Here is a 23,425-nt window from a genome sequence, read left to right as displayed (position 1 = left end):
AGGAACTTATTATTAAATACATCTCGTATAACAAGGCATAAAGCTAGGGTGGCTTCAGGGATGGCGGCTTAACTGTGTCAACAAAAACTCCCTTCTTTCTATCTTTCTTCTCTGCCAACTTTAACTTAAGAGTTTTTTTCTTTGGGCTGACTCACCTCATGGCAACAAAATGGTTGCACCAGATCCAGGCATAACATCCTGATGCAATAGTGGTCAGAAGAAGAAAGATAGCTTCTCTTCCTTGGGCCTCTCTTTAAAATGGAGGAGGAAACTTCCAGAAGCTTCTAGAAACTTCCTCTCATAGCTCATTTACCAGAATTGGATCACAGGGCAATGCTTGAGCCAGTCACTGCTAAGAGAAATCAGATTGTTGTGATTGGTATAAACCAATTAGGTTCTCACCTCCAGGCATTGGAGGGAGGCGTGTCTGCTACAGCAGAATGAGGGTCCTTTCAGCAGGGAAAAATAATAAAATAAATGTTGGGGAGGAAATCAGCAGTGTCAGCTACACCCTTTTTTACGGAGAATTATTTTGTACCACACTTCAGGGAGGTTAACGTCACTTACATAAGGTCCCAGAGCTGATAAAAATAGAAGGATTCAAATCCAACTCTTTCAAACTCCAAAGCCCATCCACGTACTTTCTCAGCTGCGCAGCTGGACCCAGGGTCAAACTTCATTTCCCAGAAAAGCCAAAGCCCCCTCTCTCATGGTGAGCGCTTCAGGAGCTGAGACAATCACCCTGCTTTCCCAAGCCGACCTTCAGCTGGGCATTTAATCTGTTTATTAAGTTATGACTAATGGCGCTGCGAGACACCGAGGGCCGCACATTCAGCCCTAGTTTTAGATTGTTAGAGGAGGCTCAGGGGATAAACATCACATTCATATTCTATGCCCAGGAAATTCAATTGCGGCCCTTTCTCTTTCAGAGCGCAGGACTGGCCAGGGGCTTCTGCTGGGTCTTGCTTTGGTTTAATAGAAATGAAACCTCCCAAGCAGGGGGGCTGTTTTGGGAAAGTGGCCGCTAATGCGGCCCCATGGGGCGGGGGCCAGGCCCAAACCGGGCAGTTTGCATATTCACTTTTACAAACCGTTGGCTCCAAGTCAGCAGTTAATGGGATGGGAATGATGTTCCTGTACCAAACCATTTCCCGAAAAAAACATTTTCAATTGCAAACATATCTCAGCCTTTCTTCTTGGGTTTGTTTTGTCTCTGTGAGTGAATTAAAGAGGCAGGGCAGAGGAGAGTGTTTCTGACTGGGGTTTTTTTAATCTGAAAACATTTTTAACAATGATCTCCATGTCAGAGATCCCACTCTGACAGGCCTTTAGGAGGCCTGGCTACGAATACTCAGTTTCTAGCCACACTTGAGAGGTGTAAATATCTCCATATTCACAAACTGGCTCTGGCCGTGCTGGTCACAGGACACACTCGGCTTTTCTCTGCTACCAAAGCATGAGCTGGAAACGCTTGTCCCAGACATGTGCATGCGTGCACACACACACACACACACACACACACACACAGGGCCAGGCCAACGGGCGGGAGTACTTCTTTGCACCCTCTGTACTGTTTTGGCAGATTGTACTTCAGCACATAACCTGTGCAATTGAAGGGTGGTCTGAACAGTTTTTTAGTAGTTTACTTTTTATTGTATTTTTCCGTTACCCTATATCCCCATGACAGCTCTGATTATACATTTATTCGGCAAGTAGTTCTTGAGTGCTTACTGTGGATGAGGTATTATTTTAACTAATAACAATAGTGTATATTTACATAGATGTTACCAGGTACCAGGGACTCATCTAAATGTGTTCCATACATTAACTAATTTAAATCTTCTCAACAAGCCCTAGGAACTAGACAACATTATTATCATGTCCAGTTTGCAGATAAGCAAACTGAGGTATAAGAGGCTGATGAACTTGCCCAAGGTCACATAGCCTAGAAAGTGACCCTGGATTTGAATCTAGGAAGTTTGGCTCCTCTTTGGGGATCTAAAAGTGAATAAAAGGGAAAAAGAGCCAGTGTTCCCACAACTTCCACTCTGGTGAGGAGGTGGGCTGGGGGGCAAGGGGGGAGATAGAGAACAGGCCTGTAAATAATCATGATTTTGGATTATAAGGAGTGCTCAAAGAAAAGGAAACAGGAGGGAGGCTGTGGGCTAATTAGAGGGTCTCATAGGTCTTAGGAGTTGGGGTTTATTTTGAGTGTGGCTGGAAGCCACAGGAAGTCTTAGAGCAGGAGAACATATGATCCTATTTACATCTTTATGTGTCTTTCTGACTGCGTTATTGGGAGTAGTTGAGGGGTGGAGAAGAAGCATCAGAAAGTGGACCAGAATATTAGAAGGTGGTTCTGGTTGTTCAGGTGAAAGGTAACAATGGCCTGAACCAGGATAATGGTGGTGGTAAGGGCGAGAAGCTGTTGGAATTGGGTCCTGATGTGGAGGTGGAGCCCGCAAAACTTGCCAATGTATTAGAGGCAAAAAGGTGAGGAGGGGGGAAAAGGTTACAAATGACTCTTTGGATTTGGGCTTAAACCATTGTGTCCATGGTGGGGCCACTCACTGAGGAGGCTAAAAACAGGGGAAGAGCAGTCTTGTTACCAGCACTGTGGTGGTGGGAGTGAGGGTGTGGAAAATCAGAGCTCTGTTGTGGATGTGTCAATCCGACACCTCTGCTAATAGACATGAGAAGCCATCAAGTGAGCCTGCAGCTCGGGGTCACGTCTAGGCTGGGGGTTTAAATGAGGACCTTAACGATGAGATATATGGGATCGCCTAGGACAATGCCATCCTTCCCTGTGATGATAGAAATCTACGTCTGCAGCTACCTGGTATGGTAGTCACTAGCTACATGTGGGCCATTGAAAACCTGAAACGGGATAGGTGCAACTAAGAAACTACATTCTTAATTCGTTTAAATTGAAAAAGCCACACATGGCCCAATATGCCTACCATATTGGACGGCATAGACCTGGGGCAGAGTGTAGGTACAGAAGGTTCCGGCCAGGAGCTAATTTCTTCCCTGTCCAGGAAGCCCAGCTTCTCACCCACATTAGTGCATGACTTTATTTCCTCTGCCCATTACTTGCACAGCAGTGCTTGTTAAGTTATGGAAATCTTGCTTCTTTGTGAGAAACAGCCTGGAAAAGAAGGAAACTGCCAGTCCTAGCAGGAATAGTAAAAGAAGTCTAAGGAAACAATTGTTCTTCTCTAAAAAGCAAATCCAATCCTATGCCCACAGAATCATTTGAGTCTTGAAGCTATCATTTATGTTTTCCGTTATGTTTTATGGGGGAGAATTATACAGAGTAGTGAGTATCTGTGGATTTGGGGATTCAAGATGCTGACTGGCTGGTGTCCCATATGAATGTCAAGGGTCCCCAGCCAGGGGACTAAATACCAGCTTTATAATGCAAGTTGTGTCTCTTTGGGGTAGAGTTTGTTTCACTCTTTGTTAGGCAATCGCATTCTCCATCCAACTGCAGCCATCAGTGACTTTGCTCATATGAAAGAAATCTTTGTAAGCATTGTGAGCGGCTGCCTTGTGCTTAAGAGTTCTTGCAAGTATACACTGGCAATCGGTGAGGCCAGAGTCAATAAAAAGTGAAAGAAAATGGAAAGATGGGACGTTGATTCTATGAAGGTTGACTAACTATGCAGCTGCCACGTTAGTTAAGAACCTTTTGCCGACCAGTGCTTTCAAAGAAAATGCTGTGTGTGTGTGCGTGTGTGTGCTTAATTGGTAAAAAGTAATTATCCAAATGGAATTGAATAGCAGTGAGAGGGTTTCAGTCACTGCGTTGGAGAGGTGACTCCCAGGGCCCGGCCATTAGAGCTGGAGGGACAGGACCAGAGCCCAGGAACGAGGCTGGGCTGGGGTGAAGGAGGGAAGTAGGACATTCAGAAAAATACTCAGGGAAGCCGAATCAAGAGAGAAGTCACACGGAGGTTGAGCCAAGGAGGTGTCCTTCATGTGGTGACCTCCTTCACCCAGGTGCCCACGGTCCCAACAGCGAGCCCTTTGAAGGAGGGGTGGCAGGAGGCGGACACTTAAAATGCCAGTGCCCACTTCACCTTCATTTATTCTGAGATTGCTGCTGAGAGGAGGGAGTGAGGTGACCCTTGGAAGAGGTGCCATAAAGGGGACAGTTCCGTTGTCTGAGCAAGGTTAAGTGGGGAATTGATTGCAGGCAGAGCAACAGCTGTGATAAGCACCTTAGTGGTCTTGTTTCTCAGTGTCAATATCAAATACATCAGTGAGACCCCCACTCCCCTGTCGTCAGGGGGCCGTGACGTGACCTTGTGCTTTCTTCTCCTTTCAGTGTCAGAGCTTCAGGAGGAGGGCATGAACGCCATCAACCTGCCCCTCAGTCCAATCCCCTTTGAGCTGGACCCCGAGGACACGATGCTGGGTAACTGGGTCTCTTGTTCTCTGGGGTAGCCTGATGCCTTCCAACTCAACCGCCCCCACTGACTTCCTTTTCTTTTCAAAGAGGAGAATGAAGTGCGAACGATGGTGGATCCAAACTCACGCAGCGACCCCAAACTTCAAGAATTAATGAAGGTAAGAAGAAATTAGGGGCCTCAGGTACATCCCAGACTCAACAGGTGTCTCTAGACCACCCACCCTGTGCAGGTACCACGCGAGCCACTACTGACAGAATAAAGTCACATCAGCCCCTGCCTGCAGGCAGCTCACGCTCCAATAGATGGACATCTAATGTTTAACAAAAGTGGCATATGACAGATACCCAATGAATTATGTTGATAATAAGCATCAGAGAAGTCAGTGCAAATAAGTTCACATTTGCCAGAATCTTATAGTCTACACACTTCTTTCACTGCTTTTGTTAAGGGCCCTCCAAGGTTCCCTGTGAAGTAGGAATTAGTATCAGCCCATTTTACAGATGAGGAAACAGTCTCAGAAAAGCTCAGTGGTTTGTTTATGGTCACAGCCGAGTGAGGTGATGGAATTCAAATAGACATAAGTGGGGTTAAATGAAATATTGTGCATAATACACCTGGCACGGGGATTGACATGTGGTCACCCCTCAAAAAATGTTTATTTCATTCCCCCTCCTAACTCCCCATCTTGTGTTTTTCTTCTTTAAGTCCTCCAAGCTTCACTTAGGACAACAGGCACTGGGTGCCGGAATGATTCATTCAGAATGCAAATCTGAATGTACCATTCTCCTGCTCAAAGCCTGTGTGCCGTTTCCCAGCTGACACCCACACCCCTGGGGGTGGCATTTGCGGTCTCCATGCTCTAGCAGCCCCCTCAACCTTAGACGTCCCCTGCCTGGCAGCACAGGGACACCAGACCCTCTCGTGGTGCCCTCCATACCCACTATGCTCGCTTCCGGCTCTCCCCACCGCCAAGCCTTCGCTTATGCCGTCCTCTGCGACCAGATGCCTCTACCTACCCTTCAGAGCAGGGTCAAAGTGGGGTTGCATCCCCCAGGGAGCCTTCTGTGAACTCCATGTCACCACTCAGCCCCTCTGTGTGCTGCTCGGGTCTCTACGTTTGGTTCTGTCATCGCAGTCACCGTATGATACTTCTCTGTCTCCTTCACTAAATGCTGAGTTTCTTTGAGTTAAACTGTTTCTTTTATTTTCATTTTTTATCGTATCCCCAGGATCCAGCACAGTGTGGCGCACACACAGGAGGTATTAATGAGTGTTGGGTGGGTAAATGGAGGCAGAGAGGAAATGGAGGGAGGGAAGGAAGGAGGTACACATGGAGGGCCATAGCGTTGGTGGGTAAAGCCAGGGTTTCAACTCCAGACCCAATACACTGCTCAGCACAAATCCCCGTCCATTGCTTGCCCTTAGGGTAAGGAATGGTAGGGGGGCAGAAGATATCATCAGGGACATTCATGTCACCATCACAAGAAGAGCCAGCACCTGAAAATTAACAAGGCCATTGGGGCTCACACTTGTAACTACTTGTCCACAAACTGGGTCATGCGGATAGCTCTCCTGCTTTCAAAATCTGAAGTGCATTTAGATTGTATTTGTCCAGGATTAAAAAGCTAGTCTATGAGAAAATACTCTATGACTCTTCTCTTGTTTTCACTCTCTCTCCCTAGGTATTAATTGACTGGATTAATGATGTGCTGGTTGGAGAAAGAATCATTGTGAAAGACCTGGCTGAAGATCTGTATGATGGGCAAGTCCTGCAGAAGCTATTTGGTAAGAGGAGAGCTGCCCGGTGCAGGGGGTCTTTCATAGCAGGGCGTGGACCGTGCACTTCTCGTCGGAAGTTGTTCTCAGTTCCCAGAGGGTCACTGGAATGGAGTATGAATGTGGACAGTGTGGAATAACAGACCCCTGGAGCCTTCACATGTCCCCTCAGAGTCAGTTTGACGTGAATGAGTTGCAGAGGGAGTCTCTGTGACCAGCTGGGGCTGCTGGCCCCCCGCAGTCAAGGGTCATCAGCTGGGTAGGTGAGAAGACCTCACTGTATGCTGGAAAATGTGCCTCACCCTCTCCAGAAAACTGTGCATGTGTGACCTCTGTAGGTGTATTTGCTTGTGTCTGGGTGGATGTGCTTATATAGCTCTGTCAGCTATGGGAATGTGTGTGTGTGAGAGCACATGTGTGGGCCTCTGTGACCTAGGGACCTCTGTACATGTGTGTGTGTGCACCTCTGCGATCCCTCTCTAGGTTAGGGGCAAGTGTGTGACGTCAGTCTCTGTGTGTGTTACCTCCATGAAGATGCATATCACTATGTTGGTTCACAGTGATTCATGTAAAAATGTAAGGCCAAGGTGGAGGGAAAGGAGAATTTGAGGGTGATCCTGGTGTTGAAAAGACAAATTCGATGTGAATGAATTTGGACTTCCCCTCACTGTTGTCCATTTTTTTCTCTTGTCCAAATCTCTTCCCTAAATTCTAGACTTCGGTGCGTACCTGCGCACTGCACACCCACACGCAGGGTTCTCTTCCACTCTAGGGGTGTGGGCAAGAGAAAATAATTGTTAACGCTGTGCACTGGGGGAAGAGCACCCCCCAAGCAATGTGACCCTCTCGTTGTAGCACATCAGAGAGGACAGGTTGACATCTTCTCACTGGTGATGCTAGACCGAATCACTTGATAAAGTGGGGTCCACCAGACTTCACTGTAAAGTTACAATTACTTTCTTTGGGAGGAGACAGGTTAAGACTTAGAAATACCTTTCACTAATTTTAACTGGTGAAGCAGGTCTGCCTCAGTTATTACTGGGTGGTCTGATGGGGATGCTCTGTTGTCCTCATTCCTTCCACGTGCATTAGTTGGAATTCTTCCGTGAGGACGCTCTGTCGCCTGTTCCTGTTTGCTCATTTATCTCAGCAAGGACACACGGATACTCTTATGCATTACGTAATAATCCAATACTATCATTATCCATCTTTTGCTGATACATGTCCAGCTTTGAACCTTGGGAGCTCTTTGAGGTTGGCTCCAGCGCACTTCTGACGTGCTGCCTCGTTTTCTTCTCAGCACTTTGGTACTTGCTGGCAGCATAAGGGACACCGGGCTCAGCTTGTGTTTGACTTGCTCCGGCCTGGCAGCAACCACTTCTCCAAGGAGCCCTGATTTCTTTTTTTTTTTTAATGGTATTTAGAAATCAATATCTCAGCACATTAGTGAGTGTTGATTTTTTTCCAAGTACCGTTGTCATGCAATGTTATTAGTTTCAGGTGTCCAGTATATGAAGCGATCATACCATTTGAAATCTGGCACCCACCTGACACCATGTGTAGTTATTACTGTCTTACTGACTATGTTCCCCGTGCTGTACTTTATATGTCTGTTGACTGTTTCGTAACTACCAGTTTGTACTTCTTCATCCCTTTTACTTTTTTGACTCAGCCCCTCACACCCCCACCCATCAGACAGCTACTACTTTGTTCTCTGTGAGTCTGCATACTGAGTTTATCAGTTCTAACAGTTTTTTAGGTGGAATCTTTAGGGTTCTTTATATATATAATCACATTATCTGCAAATAATGACAGTTTTACTTCTCCCTGTCCAATTTTGATCTCTTTTATTTTTTCTTATCTGATTGCTGTGTATGGGACTTTGAATATCACATTGAATAAAAGTGGTGAAAATGGACATCTTTGTCTTGTTCCTGATCTTAGAGAAAAAGCTTTCAGGTTTTCATTGTTGAGTATGATAGCTGTGGGTTTGTCAGATACGGCCTTTATTATGTCAAGGTATGTTTCATTTATCCCCACTTTGCTGACAGTTTTTATCATGTATTGATGTTGGATTTTGTCACGTGCTCTTTCTACATCTGTTGATATGATCATACGATGTGTATCCTTCATTTTGTTTATGGGATGTATCATGATAGTTGAGGTGCAGATATTGAACCAACCCTGCATCCTGGGAATAAATCCCACTCGAGCATATGGGGTTTAAAAAGACCACGCATATGATCTTTTCAATGTATTGCAAAATTCGGTTCGCTAATACTTTGTTAAGGATTTTTGCATCTGTGTTCATAAGGGTTCTTGGCCTATAATTCTCTTTTTCTGTGATGTCTTTGTCTGGTTTTGTTATCGGGGCAATGCTGGCCTTGTGAAATGAGTTTGGGAGACTTTCCTCTTCAGTGTTTTGGAGTAGTTTGAGAAGAATAGGTGTTAATTTTTCTTTGTGTGTTTGATAAAACCCACCTGTGAAGCCCTCGGATCCAAGACTTTTGTTTGTTGGGAGTTTTTTGATTAGTGACTCGATTTTGTTCGTCGTTATCAGTCTGTTCGGATTATTTCTTCCTGATTCAATCTTGGAAATTTGTTTATTTCTAGGATTTACCATTTTTGTCCAGGTTGTCCAACTTGTTGGCACACAACTGTTCTTACTATTTTCTTATAATTCTTTGTATTTCTGTGGTGTAAGTTGCCACTTCTCGTTTTTTATTTCTGAGCTTATTTATTTGGGTCCTCTCTTCTTTTTCTTCATGAGTGTAACTAAAGGTTCATCAGTTTTGCTTATCTTTTCAATGAACCAGCTCCTGGTTTGATTGATTTTTTTCTATTGTTTCTGTAGACTGTTTTTTTTATTTCTGCTCTGATCTTTATTATTTCTCTGCTTCGACGCGCTTTGGGCTTTGTTTGTTCTTTTTCTAGTGCCTATTGGTATAAGATTAGACTGAGGGGTTTTTTTTTTTGTTTCTTGAGTTAGATCTGTATTGCTGTGAATTTCCCTCTTAGAACTACTTTCTGTATGTCCCATAGATTTTGGGTTGTTGTGTCTTAAGTTTAATTTGTCTCAAGGCCTCTTTTGATCTTTTTCCCCTTGACTTCATGGTTAACATAGTCATTGATTAGCATCATGTTATTTATGTTCCACGTTTGTGTTTTTAAATTTTTTAAATAATTGATTTCTAGTTTCAGACTCTTGTGATAGGAGAGGATGCTTGATATGATTTTAAACTTATTAACGACTTATTTTGTGGCCTCACACACAGTCTATCCTGGGAAATCTTCCATATGCACTTGAAAAGAATGTGTGTTCTGCTGCTTTTGGTTGAAGTGTTCTAAAAACACCAATTAAATGCATCTGGTCTAATGTGTCATTTAAGTCCACTGTTTGTTGGTTTTCTTTGTGGATTATCTATCCATTAATGTCAATGGGGTGTTAAAGTCCCCACTATGACTGTGTTACTCTGGATTCCTCCCTTTATATCTGTCAACATTTGCTTTATACATTTAGGTGCTCCTGCATTGGGGGCATAAATGTTTACAGAGTTCTATCTTCTTATTAGATTGAGTCCTTTCTCCTTATGAAATGCCCTGTTTTTTTCTATTGTTACAGCTTTTGTTTTAGAGCCCATTTTATCTCATAAATTTTTAATTTCTATTTGCATGAAATATATTTTTGTAACCCTTTACTCTCAGTTTGTGTCTGCTTTCGATCTAAATGTACAGGTCTTATTTTTCCTTCTATTCAGCCACCCTACCCCTTTTGATCAGAGTATTCAGTCCATTTACTTTTCAAGTAATTATTGATAGGTGTGTAGTTACTGCCTTTTTACTGTTTCCTGATTGCTTTCTGTAGTTCTCTGTTTCTTTCTTATTCTTTTGCTATCTTGTATGTTGGTGACTTTAAATAGGGTTGGGTTTAGATTTTTTTTCCCTTTATGTCTTATATATCTCTTGTGAATTTTTAGTTTGTGGTTATCCTGTGCTCCTTATATGCCACACAGTGTTTACAGCAGTGTGCTTCAAGCTGATGGTTGCTTTAATCTGAAAACATTCTAAAATCACTACAACTTTTATTCGCCCCTCCACACTTGTTTTGTCATTCTGAATTTCTGGTGAGTGTGTGTTGTGTGCCTCCCCTAGTTTATTCTTGTAATTACACATGATCTTTCCACTTTTGTCTTTTAACCTTTGTACTACCTTTCTACGTGGTTTATCCACTATTTTGCTAAGTGTTTGTCCTTGTCAGAATGTTTTCTCCTATGTTCTAATTCATATTTTTGGTCTTTTCTTCTTAAAGAAGTCCCTTTGTTTAGTGATGATGAACTTTTAGCTTTTTTTTTGTCTGAGAAACCCTTTGTCTTGCCTTGATTCTAAATGATAGCCTTGCTGAGCAGTGATCTTGGTTTTAGGTATTTTCCTTTAATTAACTCTCAAATAGTTTGTGCCAGTCCCTCTTGGCCCTGCAAAGTTTCTGTTGAGAAATCAACTGACAGTCTCATGGGAACTCCCTTGTGAGTAACGAACTCCTTTTCTCTTGCTACTTTTAAGATGCAATCTTTGTCATTAACCTTTGACACTTTAATTATGTTGTGTCTTGGGGTGGACCTCTTTAGGTTCATCTTGTTCAGGACTTTGTACTTCCTGGATTTGCATGAAATTTTCTTCACCGGGTTAGGGAAGATTTCAGTCATTATTTCTTCAAACAGGTTTTCAGTCCTTTGCTCCCTCTCTTCTCCTTCTGGTAACCCTGTGATGTTGACCCAGAGGCCCTTAAGCTATCCTCATTTTTAAAATTCTTTCTTCTTTTGGTTGTACCAATTGGGTGTTTTCCCTATCTTTCCTTATAAATTGATCCTCCGCTTCACCTAACACGCTGTTGATTCCACCAAATATCGTCTTCATTTCGGAGTGCTTTTTATGTTTACTGTCGTGTTTACTGTCTCCTTTTGAAGTTCTTACTGAGTTCACCAATTTTTCCCCTAAGTTCAATGAGCATCCTTATAACCAATGCTTTGGACTCTGTATCTGTTAAATCGCTTGTCTCCATTTCATTTACTTTTTTTCCCCTGTAGTTTCATCCTGTTATTTTATTTGGGACACATTTTTTGCCTCTTCATCTTGGCTGACTCTCTGCATTTGTTTTATGTATTAGGTAGATAGCCACGTCTCCAATCTTGGCAGAGTGGCTCTACATGCTATGCCTGCTCTGGAGCCCAGCAGTGCAGCTGGTCCAGCTCACCTGGTCCAGGTGCTTTAAGGTATCCCTTGTGTGCTTTCCTGTTGTATTTGAGCTTTGATTACTGTTGGCACCTCAGTGGGTGTGACTGATCCCCAGAATTTCTGGCTGTGTGTACAAGTGATGACTACAGTGAATGTGTGGGGGGCTGACCCCACAGAGCAGGAGTCACTTTAGCAGGGCTTTTGTGCCAACTTGATAAGCCCTTTGAGTGTGTCATTCTTGGAGGTGGTTGGGTGTGCTATAATGCAGTTTGAAGCCAGCCACCTGGTACATGGGTTCTGAAGCCTCCTGGGAGGGGCTCCAGTGTAGGCCAAGGACAGCTGCTGCTTGTGCTGGGCTTGATGCTGCCTGGTAGGAGCTACAAAGTGGTTTGTGGTTGGTTGCCACCTGTGCTGGGCTTGCAGGCACTTTGGAGAGGATATGTTGCAAATCAAGGCTGGCTGTCACTTGTGCCAGGCTGGGGACCCTTTGGTGGGCATTACCATATAAGATGAGGCCATCTGCCAATTGCGCTGGGTTTATGGCCATTTAGTTGAAACTATGTCCCAAGCCAATACTGGCTATTATTACAAGGGGGAACCCCCTGCAAAGAAACAGAATTTTCTTTTGGAAGACAGTCCCCATTGTAGTGCAGGCTTCCTCCACTAGGTGAGTGTTCTAGGTACCCATCTGTATCAGTGCACCATCTGGCATTGTTTTGAGAGGCTGCATTTAGCTTCAGTGAATTATTTTGGAAGACTCAACATGCTTGCCCATTTCATGATGGATGATTTATGAGCACACCTGCCCCTACTACACTGAGTGTTAAGTACTTTTTCACCCAAAACGGCATGACCCCCTTGCCCCACCCTCTGTATTCATTTGACCTCACCCTGAGCAATTTTGTTTCCCCTGATGAAAAAAGTCCTCAAAGGGAAATGTTTTGTCAGTAGGGAAGATATGAAACAAAAACCATCAGAAGTACTAAAAGGCATCAAAATTGACAAGTTCAAAACTGTTTTTGAGCAGTAGAAAAACATCCTGATAGGTGTATTGCATGAAATGGAGAGTACTGAAGTTTAAATGTGTAAAAATAAATACACATTTTTATAAGTAAATTCCAGGGTTTTTTAGGGGATTCCCCTCATATGCCCAGGGCATCTGATAGGAGTTACAATGCAGGTTGAGACTGATCCCTGTTTGTGCTGGGCATGGGTTCACTTTTCAAGAGGGACAGGGCATCCTGAGGCCAACAGTAGCTTATTGGGGTTTGTGGACCTTGGAGAGTATCTAGGACAAGTTCGCAGCATGAGTCAAGGCAGGCCACTGTGTGGAGGAGCCATTGGAAGGAGTTTGGGTTCCACACAAGAATTTGGGGGCGGGAAAGGTGGCATGGTCTCAGGGATTCACCCAGGTAGGGCAAATGATGTTAGCTGGGTTAATGGTGAGGTCAGATTTGGCACCGGCCAGCACTTCCATTCCTAAAGATATGCCAAGTCACCTCTAGGGGGCAGGATGTGGGTCTGGAATCCAGGAAGCCATGTTGATGACATTGGGGAGCAAGGGCTCAAAATCTAGAGATGAGCAATTTGCTGAGTCAGGGATCTCTTGGCAAAAGGTTATATTTAGGTAAAAGCCTGAGTAGGTGAGCATCCCTAGGTAACAGGTAAACTTGGCTGAAAAGCACCAGCTGTCTGTTCTCTGATTGTGAACTCTGTCTAGGCGGTGTCATCCCTGGTTCTCCTTTGTGTGGCGAGATGTTACTTGCTCAGTATCAGTGTCCGGTCTGCTTGCCTTTCTCAGAGCCCTTGGGCATGTCTGGGAGGTTCTCCTGGCACAGCCTCTTCCCAAGTTGCCTAACCCGGCTGCCTCCTGCTGCCTCTGTTCTTTGAGTCTTCCTTCTTTCTGACAGCAGATACTGAGACAAGGACTTAAATGGAGAAATTTATATGGGAGATGATCTTAGTACAAGCAATCAAATGGGAAATGTAAGAGGGGAAGAGAGAAATACCAATTAATGGTGCTTTAATAATGATGGCAACTTTGTTTGCATCCAGGGCTTAGTTCTGCAGGGGACAACACACCTCAGAATCATCCTTCCCAGGACAGGGAGGAAGGGGCATTTACCCTATGGCTTCCCTTACCCTGTGGGCTGGCAGAGAAAGAGGGAGATTGAGGGCCAGAGATGAGAATCATCAGTGAGCTGGGAGCTGTCTGCAGCGGCAGGTGAGCAGGGGGCCTCTGGCAAGGGGCAGTCACATCATGCATTCGGACCAGGGGGTATAACTTCTGCTTTAGCAGTGGCTTCCCCTGACCCTGGCTGTTACTCTGAGTGACTCGAGATGCTGCCAGGGAAAAACCAGATGCCGGCCACCTGGCCTGCCTCTTTCTGGTGCCCACCCCCATCCTCTCCCGGCAGCAGCCCCAGCCCTTTCCATGCCACAGAACAAAAGCTTCCTGCCCACCTGCCCCACACCAGATTGAAGAGGAAATTCTTACCCCATGACAAAAACTCACCTCATCTCTTCTCCCAGAACTAGCCACTTCTCAGGGTGCTGATGGAGGCAACGCACTCAGTTCCCTCTGCGTGTACTCTCACACCGTGGCACCAGCAGGAAAGTCACAAAATTTCCCAACTCTCAGTGATGCCCTTGCATCCCTCCATGGTCACCTTGTTATATTTGCTTCCCTAACACCTAGGTGATAGACGGACTGAGTTAGAGGCATGAGATGAAGGGTTCCAGGAAAATGTCTACACCGAATAATGACTTTCTCAGAACATAAGCTGCTGTTTCCTACCGAGGTTTCCTGGCTTAGGACAGCCATGTGAGCTTCCTTAGGATACGTTTTATTCGATATATTCTTATCTTTAAACATGTGCACATACCGGGGACAGAAAAGGCTTGTTTTCAGGGAAGAAAGTCATTAGGCTCTTCCTTCTGGTTGTCCCAATAGCATGACGGGGACAGGGCATCTTCATCAGGCATGAGACCAAAGGGTCCCTGGGGCCTAAAGGGTCTACGGGAGGGGTTTTTTGTTTTGTTTTGTTTGTTTAGTTTGGGGGGTGTCTCCCTAATAAACCCTGATGTACTGTACCCATACAGTACGTCACCGTGAGTGTATTAAAGGACACATCTAACGCTTGAGTGTGTAGAGAATACATGACTCTGGTTAATAGTCGCAATGAGCTGTCTCTGTGAGGGGACCAGGGAACTGGGGGCCACCATGGGAAAAGGAGGCTTCGTTGTCACAGCTTGAATTTCTCTCATGTTTGTGTGTTATCAAACTTATAAAAAATGATACAGTACGTATGTGCATTTCAGTAACAAAACTGAATTAATCTAATGGATGACAAATAATACATGATACCTATCAACAACTATCCCAAGTAAAATAGGAAGAAAAGGAAACTACCTAAATATGATAAAGACCACTAACAAAAATGAACTGTGAACATATTAAATAGTGAAATACCAAAGAAATGGTATCAGAAACAAGTCAGAGATGATGGCTATCACCACCATTATAAGAGTTTTGAACAACATACTAGTTAATATAATAAGACAGGAAAAATTAATTTTCTGTTCAATATAATATATAGCTAACTAGATGTTCAGACAAATTCTCTGTGTACTGCACACACTTTAAAAATTTGGGTAAGTCTTTAAACAAATATTTTTGTGTCATGTGACCAAACTGGTGTGGAAGGGAAGGAAATTCTTCTAATGCCAAAAACAATAATGTGTAAATCCAGTGAGATAAATGTTAATTTCTAATGGCTTAAAGCCTAAGTTTGATGGATCACACATACAGTGTCAACAGAAAAAGCCTGTATAGAGTCTGAGCAGGAAAGGGGGCTGGAAAAGAGACCCATGAATAAAGTCAGGCTCTCTGAAGAGCAACACTTTCAGAGAGTAAACCAGAAAATCTGGCCCCAGCTGGTGTGGCTCACTGGATTGAGCTCCGGCCTGCGAACCAAAAGGTCGCTGGTTCAATTCCTGGTCAGGGCACATGCCTGGGTTGTAAGCCAGGTCCCTGGTAGGGGGTATGCAAGAGGCAACCACACATTGCTGTTTCTCTCCCTTTCTTCATCCTTCCCTTCCCCTCTCTCTAAAAAGAAATAAATAAATAACTTTTAAAAGAAAAAAAAAGAAAATCTGGGCCACAGAGAGAGGCAATAAACATTAATATCTATCTCAAACTTGGATGTGAGTGGAAAAAGAAAAAGAAGTCTGAACCTGATAATTACTTACCAAATCTCTGTACTCACATAGATTTAGGACTAGGATTCACACTACTTATTTGTACTTAAAAGCCCCAAGCTAAAATGTAGTTAAAATGTGGCCAAGTTTTTTTGGTGCTCTCCAAGGCAGAAGCAAAAATATGTCCTTTTAGAGGAATGAATTTTAAAACAAGGTTGCAAAGAACTCCCAGAGATAAAATCCCAGAGAAAATGAGCCCAAAGAAACTGAGCTGAAAATCAGAAATCACCAAACAGAAGCAAGCTACCGTAAGCAAGTGTCAACAGAAACAGTAAACTGTAGGTCCATCGCAATTGTTATAGATACTAGCAACTGCTCGGTTATGGAATATAAAGTATGTTTAATATTGCTGGGAACCACCCTGCCTGGCTTCAGGAGCTGTAAACCCCCCATGGCTAAGGCTGAGTGAGCGACCTTCAGACCTTAAGCCACTAAGGGGACAAAGCTTATCTCCCTGCCGGGAGCGCCACTTCTACCTCTAATGCTTGATCAGTTAGCCAGTGATGGGTAAGATTCCCCAAGGGGGGACCACCTGAGACAGGCATGATCACGTGGAGACCCCAGGGAAGGACTTGGGGGGCTATGGAGAAAGGGGGTGATGGACCCTCACCCCTCGGCTTTGACAAAGCCTGACTCCCCTGAGTCCCTGAGAAGTCTCGTCCTTGGCTCTCTTGTCTCATCTGCCTGACTTAAGCCTGAAACAATGATAGAGGGCAGTGCAGCCCTGTGCTGGAAAGGGTGGGCTTTCCAGGTAATCAGGCCTGAGAAAGGATATGTAAAGTCCTGTGAAGCCTGCTTTGCTAAGAATGTTCTTAGTTAAACGATAAGGGTCTGAGCAGGAAATGAGTTTGTTTCCCAAAGTCTTGTAGCCTTTTAGCTGATAGACCATGACTCAGAAGAAGCCCTAATAGTTCTTTGTATTCTATCTACTGTTTGATCCTTACTGCCTGATAATGATTAATAATCTGTACCTATTCCTACGCAAATTAAACCCAATAAAAGCCTGTGTAGGCAAGTGTCAGTGAGCTCTCCCCTTGAGAGAGTGGCCAGGCTGCTCTGAGGCACTCCCCCCTTGAGGGAGTAGCCATGCCATCCCTTTTCCTCCACAGGACTCAGTAGTCCATGTGAATTTGCCTCAGGTCTCATCCATGACACCGTGGGCACCGCGAGCTGATGCACAGGTCATAATATGTCAAAATAAAAGTTTAAAAATGCCATTGAAAGGATGATAAAAGAACAAGTAACTATCAAAATTGGACAGGTAGATCTGCAAGAGAAACAAATAGAATTTCTCGAGCTGAAAAAAAATGTAATTATGAAATTAGAAACCTCAGTGGATACACAGCTGAGGGAAGAATTGGGTAAATCAGAAGATGGTGCTAAAGAAATTATCCAGAATGCAGTATACATAAACAACAGTGTGGAAGGTAGAAAAACAATTAAAAAACAGATTTGTTTATTTTTTTTAAGGAAAATGCAACATTAAGACTCATTGGAATTTCTAGCAGAGGAGTAATATGATAGAGTATAAGCAATATGTAAAGACATAACTGAGGATTTTTTAGAATTGAGGAAAGATAGAAATTTTCAGATTCAGGAAGCTTGGGGAATCCCAAACAAGATAAATAACAAGAAATCTATACCTACATACTTCATAATGAAAATTAATGAAACCTAAAAACACATACATAATTCAAAGCAGAGAGGAAAGATAGATTACCTATGAAAGAACAACATACTGAAAGCTGTCTTTCATCAAGAACAAATGCCAAAAAGTATTTGAAAGAAATCTTCAAAGTGCAAGAACAGTTGTCAACTTACAGGTTTATACCCAGAAAAAAAAAACTCTTAAAAATTAAGAGAAAATTAAGGCATTTTAATAAGCTGAGAAGCTTGACTACCAACAGGAAGTTGGCTTCACTAAAAGGAATTTCGAAAGGATGTGCTCTAGGAAAAAGGAAAACGAACCCAAAAGAAAGATCTGAAATGTAACAAAAAGTGGTGAGCAAAGATTACCACGGTGGGTAGATTGAAGCAATAATTGAATGAATATAAAATAATCACAATAATGTCTAATATGTTAATTTTTAAAAATTAAGATAGAATCAGAGCCCTAGAAAATTATACCAATGATAGCACTTAAGTCAGAGTGACATTGAAGTTAGTGTGCTGAGGTCCTTCTATTATTTAGTATGTTAATAAAGATTCTAATTAACTTAAGGTTCTATTATATTAAACACACATGATAAATTTTCTGAGGTAGCCACCTAAATAATAAAATAGTGGGCGTTACCTCCATACCAGTCATGGGGAGAAAATTAAATGAGAAGGAATAGAAACTCTAATCCAAAGAAGGCAGGGATATAAGGGGGATAAAAGATTAGGAAAGCAGGACGATATAAATAAGTCGGTAGAAGGGAATCCAAGTACAGTGGTGAACCCAATCAAGTGTAAATTGACTTGATCCATTTAAAAGATGAAGATTGTCAGACTAGATAACAAAATCTTGTTGCATGCTATTTACGAGAGTCAATCTTAATAATATACAAAAACACAGAAATGTTGGAAGAAAAGCAGTGGAAATAATTATATATGCTAGATGGTTACCAATGGAAAGGAAGCAGGGGTAGGAGGCTTTCTTGCCCAGGGGTCACTTACAGTTATAAGTGACCGGGAAGATAAGACATTTCAAATCTAAATTCACTTTTGTGCACCAAATATTGATACACAAAAATTAAAAATGACAACCAGAATTACAAGAACTTGACAAATCTGCTGTCACAGTGGTGATTAATAAGCTGTACCTGTATTCCTGCGCAAATTAAACCCAATAAAAGCCTGTCTAGGCAAGGGTCAGCGCACTCTCCCCTTGAGAGAGTCACCAGGCTGCTCTGAGGAGCTCCTCACTTAAGGAAGTAGCTGTGCCATCCCTTTGGTGGTGGGTTTTTAACATATTTCTTTTAAGAACATATTAACAAAAACGTGCATAAGGATAGAAAAGTTGTGGTCACTACAATTAGCCAGCTATACCTCAAAGCTGGAGTATTCTCATTCTTTTCAACTGCACCTGGAATACTTACAAAATGTGACTGTGTCCACAAAGTAAGTCTCAACAAACCATTACACAGACCAAATTTTCTGACCACAATGCAATCAAAAAAAATTTTTTAATCTAACCCTCTCCGTATAATTGGAAACACAAATATAGTAATTCAGGAATCACTCCTACTGGAAAGAGGATTTTATGTATTCTACTTCTTTGAGGATGGTTGCATCAATACAGTATGATTTATGTGGCACCTGTGTTCCTTAGAACATCTCAGTTGTTCTGCCACTCAGAGTAATGGGGTTTTCTTCCCTGTTTTGATACTTTAGAATTTTGAATAATACTGTTTCATTTTATCTAAAAATAATCTCTCCAAAATTATATTTGGATGCTAACTTCAAAAACAGCTGAAAGATTCACAAAATAATTCTATCTGAAAAAATTTTTCTGAAAAGCAAAATTATGCTCATTATTTTATAACAAGTTAAATTAATGATGAACAATTTTCAGAACTATGGAAACATGCGAGGAACAATTTCCTGGAGGGCTAAAATTTCTGCAATAGGAAATTTTCATGGCACTAGCTAGAATTTGCCTAATAAAGAACCAAAGAGAAAAACCAGGAGTCTTGAAAAACAAATTACCTTTAAATTGTTACCAACAGGGAGTAAAATTGTTATTTAACTATAGGAATATTTGAGTGGATCTCTTAAGTTTTGAGGGTTGAATATTTTAAAAATAAAGTAGGGGTTAGGTATAACAGAAGAGGTTTTAAATCAGAAAATTGAAATAAGTGATATAGGCTTACAAAATAGAGATGACAGTGTTTTATTTGCATACCTCAAAATGCTCAAAATTCAAATAAACAATAATATCGGGTTGGCCAAAAGTACATTTAGTTTTTTCTGTTCGATGGCTCTTAGGCCATCGAACAGAAAGTAGCTTAGCTACTTAAGCTAAATAGTGCTTAGCTGTCTTTAACTTTATTCAAATCAGTTTTGTTAAATTGAATTTTACGTCAGCATGCACTTAAAAAAACTTACCAAAATTGGTGAATTTTTGTGTGGCCATTTTAATATTAAAGATGGAAGAAGATATGTAATATTTTGGACATATTATGCTTTATTATTTCAAGATAGGTAAAAATGCAACTGAAATTTAAAAAAAGAGATTTGTGTCATATTTGGAGAAGGTGCGGTGACTGATCAAATATGTCAAAAGTGGTTTGCAGTGTTTCTCGGTACTGTGGACATTTTGACCAGATAATTATTTGCTACGGGGCTGTCTTATGCATTGGAAGATGTTTAGCAGCACCTCTGGCCTCTATGCACTAGAAGTCAATAGCAGGAGATGGCTGACATACTCAAAACATCCACATTAAAGAAGTTACTAATGAAAATGAAAAATGTGTCTTTTATTTTATGGAAAAAAACATAACAGACTTTTTGGCCAACCCAGTAGAACTACGAAGGGGATTTGGTAAGGTAGCTATTTTCATCTGTAAGGCAAGGCAATAGTTTCTCTTTCTACCAGCAATAATCAGTTGGTAATGCACACACACATAGTGTTTATTGAAAACTTTATTACCAATTTAAAAAATGTGGGACATAACCTGACAGGGGGATGATTGAACAAGTTCTAAGTACTATAAAAGAATGAGTTATATTGATATCTATTGATGTAGAAAGATGCTCGTGGTATATATTCAGCTAAGACATATCATAAAGAGACTAAAAAGACAATAGAAAAGATCAATAAAACTAAGAGCTGTTTTTTTTAAAGGTAAATAAAATTGACAGACCTTTAGCCAGATTCACCAGGGGGGTGTGGGGGAGGGGTATTCAACTAGGATCAGGAATGAAAGAGGGCACATTACTGCTGACACCACAGAAACACAGAGGATCATAAGAGACTATAACTGTGAACAGTTATACGCCAACAAATTGAACAACCTAGAAAACGTGTTTACATTTCTGGAAATATACTACCTACTAGGACTGAATCATGAAGGAATAGAATATCGGAACAAACTAATTACTAATAAGGAGATTGAATCAATTTAAAAAACCTCCTAACCAATAAAAGCTTAGACCTAGGCAGCTTCACAAGTGAATTCTACTAAACATTTAAAGAAGAATTAATACCAATTCTTTTTAAATTCTTCCCCAAAATAGAAGAGGGAACACTTCCAAGTTCATTTTACAAGACCAGCATTACCCTGTTACCCAAACCAGACAAAGACATCATAAGAAAATATTAACTATACATAGTGTTATGTGGGTACTAGACTTCCCAGAGAATCATATCATAAATTATATAAATGTCTAGCCACTATGCTATACACCTGAAACTAATATTGAATACCACTGTAATTGTAAAATAAAATAAAATAAAATTATAAGCCAATGCCCCTGATGAACACAGATGCAAAATTTTTCAACAAAATATTAGTAAACTGAATTCAGCAATATATTAAAAGGATCACACACCATGATCAAGTGGGATTTATTCCAGGTGTGCAAGAATGTTTAGACATTCACAAATCAATCAATACGATATACACCACATTAACAAAATTAAGAATAAAAAGCATATCTCAATAGATTCAGAAAGGCATTTGACAAAATTAAATATCCATTTATGATTTTTTAAAAAGTCCTCCAAACCAAATGGGTATACATGGAAGGTAACTCAACATAATAAAGGTTATATATAACAAGCCCATAGTTAATGGTGAAAAGTTTACCTCTAGTATAAAGAACAGAACAGCCCTGGGTGGTGTAACTCAATGGGTTGCAGGCCAGTTTCCAGCAGGGGATGCACAAGAGGCAACTATACATTGATATTTCTCTCCCTCTCTTCCCTTCCTTCTAAAGATAAATAAATAAAATCTTAAAAAGAAAAAAGAATAAGACAAGGATGCTCACTCTAGCCATTTTTATTCAACATAGTACTGGAAGTTCTAGCCAGAGCACTTAGGCAAGAAAAAGAAATAAAAACATCCAAATCAGGAAGGAATATACAAAATTATTGTTAGTATTTGCAGATGACATATTATAGAATCTAAACCCTATATCTACTCCCCCCAAAACTATTTGTTACTAATCAATTTAGTGAAGTTGCAGGATACAAAATCAATATGCAGAAATCTGTTGCATTTCTATATACTAATAACTGTCAGGAAGAGAAATTTAAAAAATGATCTCATACAATTGCATCAAAAGAATAAAATACCAAGGAAGTAAGAGACCTGTACACTAAAAAGTATAATAGATTGATGAGTAAAATTGATGAAGACACAAATAAATGGGAAGATATTTTGTGTTCATGGATTGGAAGAATTAATATTGTTAAGATGTCCATACTATCCAAATCAATCTACAGACTCAAACTCCCTACCAAAATTCCAATGGAATTTCTCATGAAAATAGAATAAAAATTCTAAAATTTGTATGGAACCATAAAAGACCACCAATAACAAAAGCAATCTTGAGAAAGAAGAGCAAAGCTGAAGACATCACTCTCCTGGATTTTAAACTATATTACAAAGTTATAGTAGTCAAAACGGTATGGTATTGGCATAGAAACAGACACATAGATCATTGGAACAGGACAGAAAGCCTATAAATAAAGCCACACATATTTTATGACAAAAAATGCCAAGAATATTCAGTATCTTCAATAAATAGTGTTGAAAAAACCTGACAACCACATGTGAAACAATACACCTGGACCACTGCCATACATCATACACAAGAACTAGTTCAAAATATATTAAAGACTTGAACATAAGATCTGTAATCATAAAACTCTTAGAAGAAAACATACATAGCACACTTTTTGACATTAGTCTTGGCAATGATTTATTTGGATTTGACACCAAAAGCAAAAGAGCAAAATAAACAAATGCCACACACAAAACTAAAAAGCTTCTGCACAGCTAAGAAGACCATCAGTACAATGAAAAGGCTGCCTACTAAAAGAAGTTTTGCAAATGGTACATCTGATAATGGATTAATATCCAAATATATAAAAAGCAACTGAATAGCAAAAAAACAAATTAAAAAAAAGATCTGTATCAACTTTTTCCAAAGAAGACATATGGATGGCTAACAGGTATATGAAAAGGTGTTCAATATCACTAATCATCAGGAAAATGCAAATCAAAACCGCAATGAGATGTCACTTTATACCCATTATAATGTCTATTATCAAAAGACAGGAAATGTATTGGCAAAGACGTGGAGCAAAGGGAACCCTTTTGCACTGTTTCTGGGAATGTAAATTGGTACAGCCACTGTGGAAGATTATATGGAGGTTCCTCAAAAAACTAAAAACAGAACTACCATGTAACCCAGTAACTCCACTTCTGGGTACTTATTTATCTAAAGAAAACAAAACTACTAACTCAAAAAGATAGGCACCCCCCACATTCCTTGAAGCATTATTTACAACAGCCAAGATACAGGAACAACTGAAGTGTTTATCAATGGATGAACAGATAAATAAAATATGATTTAGGTATATAATGACATTTTATTTGGCCATAAAAAAAGAATAAAAATCCTGTGATTTGCAACAACATGGTTGGACCTCAAGGACATTATGCTAAGTGAAATAATTCAAAATACTGTATGATCTCATTTATATGCCAAATTAAAAAAACTAACAAACAGCTCATAGGTACAGAGAACAG

At 41.1% G+C, this 23,425-nt stretch overlaps 1 protein-coding gene across 1 annotated transcript in view; it reads left to right on the top strand.

Moving 5' to 3' along the window:
- The window catches only part of PARVA (parvin alpha), a 154,192-nt gene that overhangs the window by 96,171 nt on the left and 34,596 nt on the right, over window positions 1-23,425 (top strand). Inside the window, exons 2-4 of the mRNA XM_037050056.1 lie at window positions 4,331-4,420; window positions 4,502-4,572; window positions 6,098-6,200. Coding sequence (XP_036905951.1) covers window positions 4,331-4,420; window positions 4,502-4,572; window positions 6,098-6,200 — 264 coding nt within the window. The remainder of the gene's footprint in view (window positions 1-4,330; window positions 4,421-4,501; window positions 4,573-6,097; window positions 6,201-23,425) is intronic.

This window comes from Sturnira hondurensis, unplaced genomic scaffold (genome assembly GCF_014824575.4).
Source record: "Sturnira hondurensis isolate 20B ecotype Veracruz unplaced genomic scaffold, ASM1482457v3 Scaffold0006505, whole genome shotgun sequence".
NCBI classification, from domain to species: Eukaryota; Metazoa; Chordata; class Mammalia; order Chiroptera; family Phyllostomidae; genus Sturnira; species Sturnira hondurensis.
This window is presented reverse-complemented; position numbering and strand designations above follow the sequence as displayed.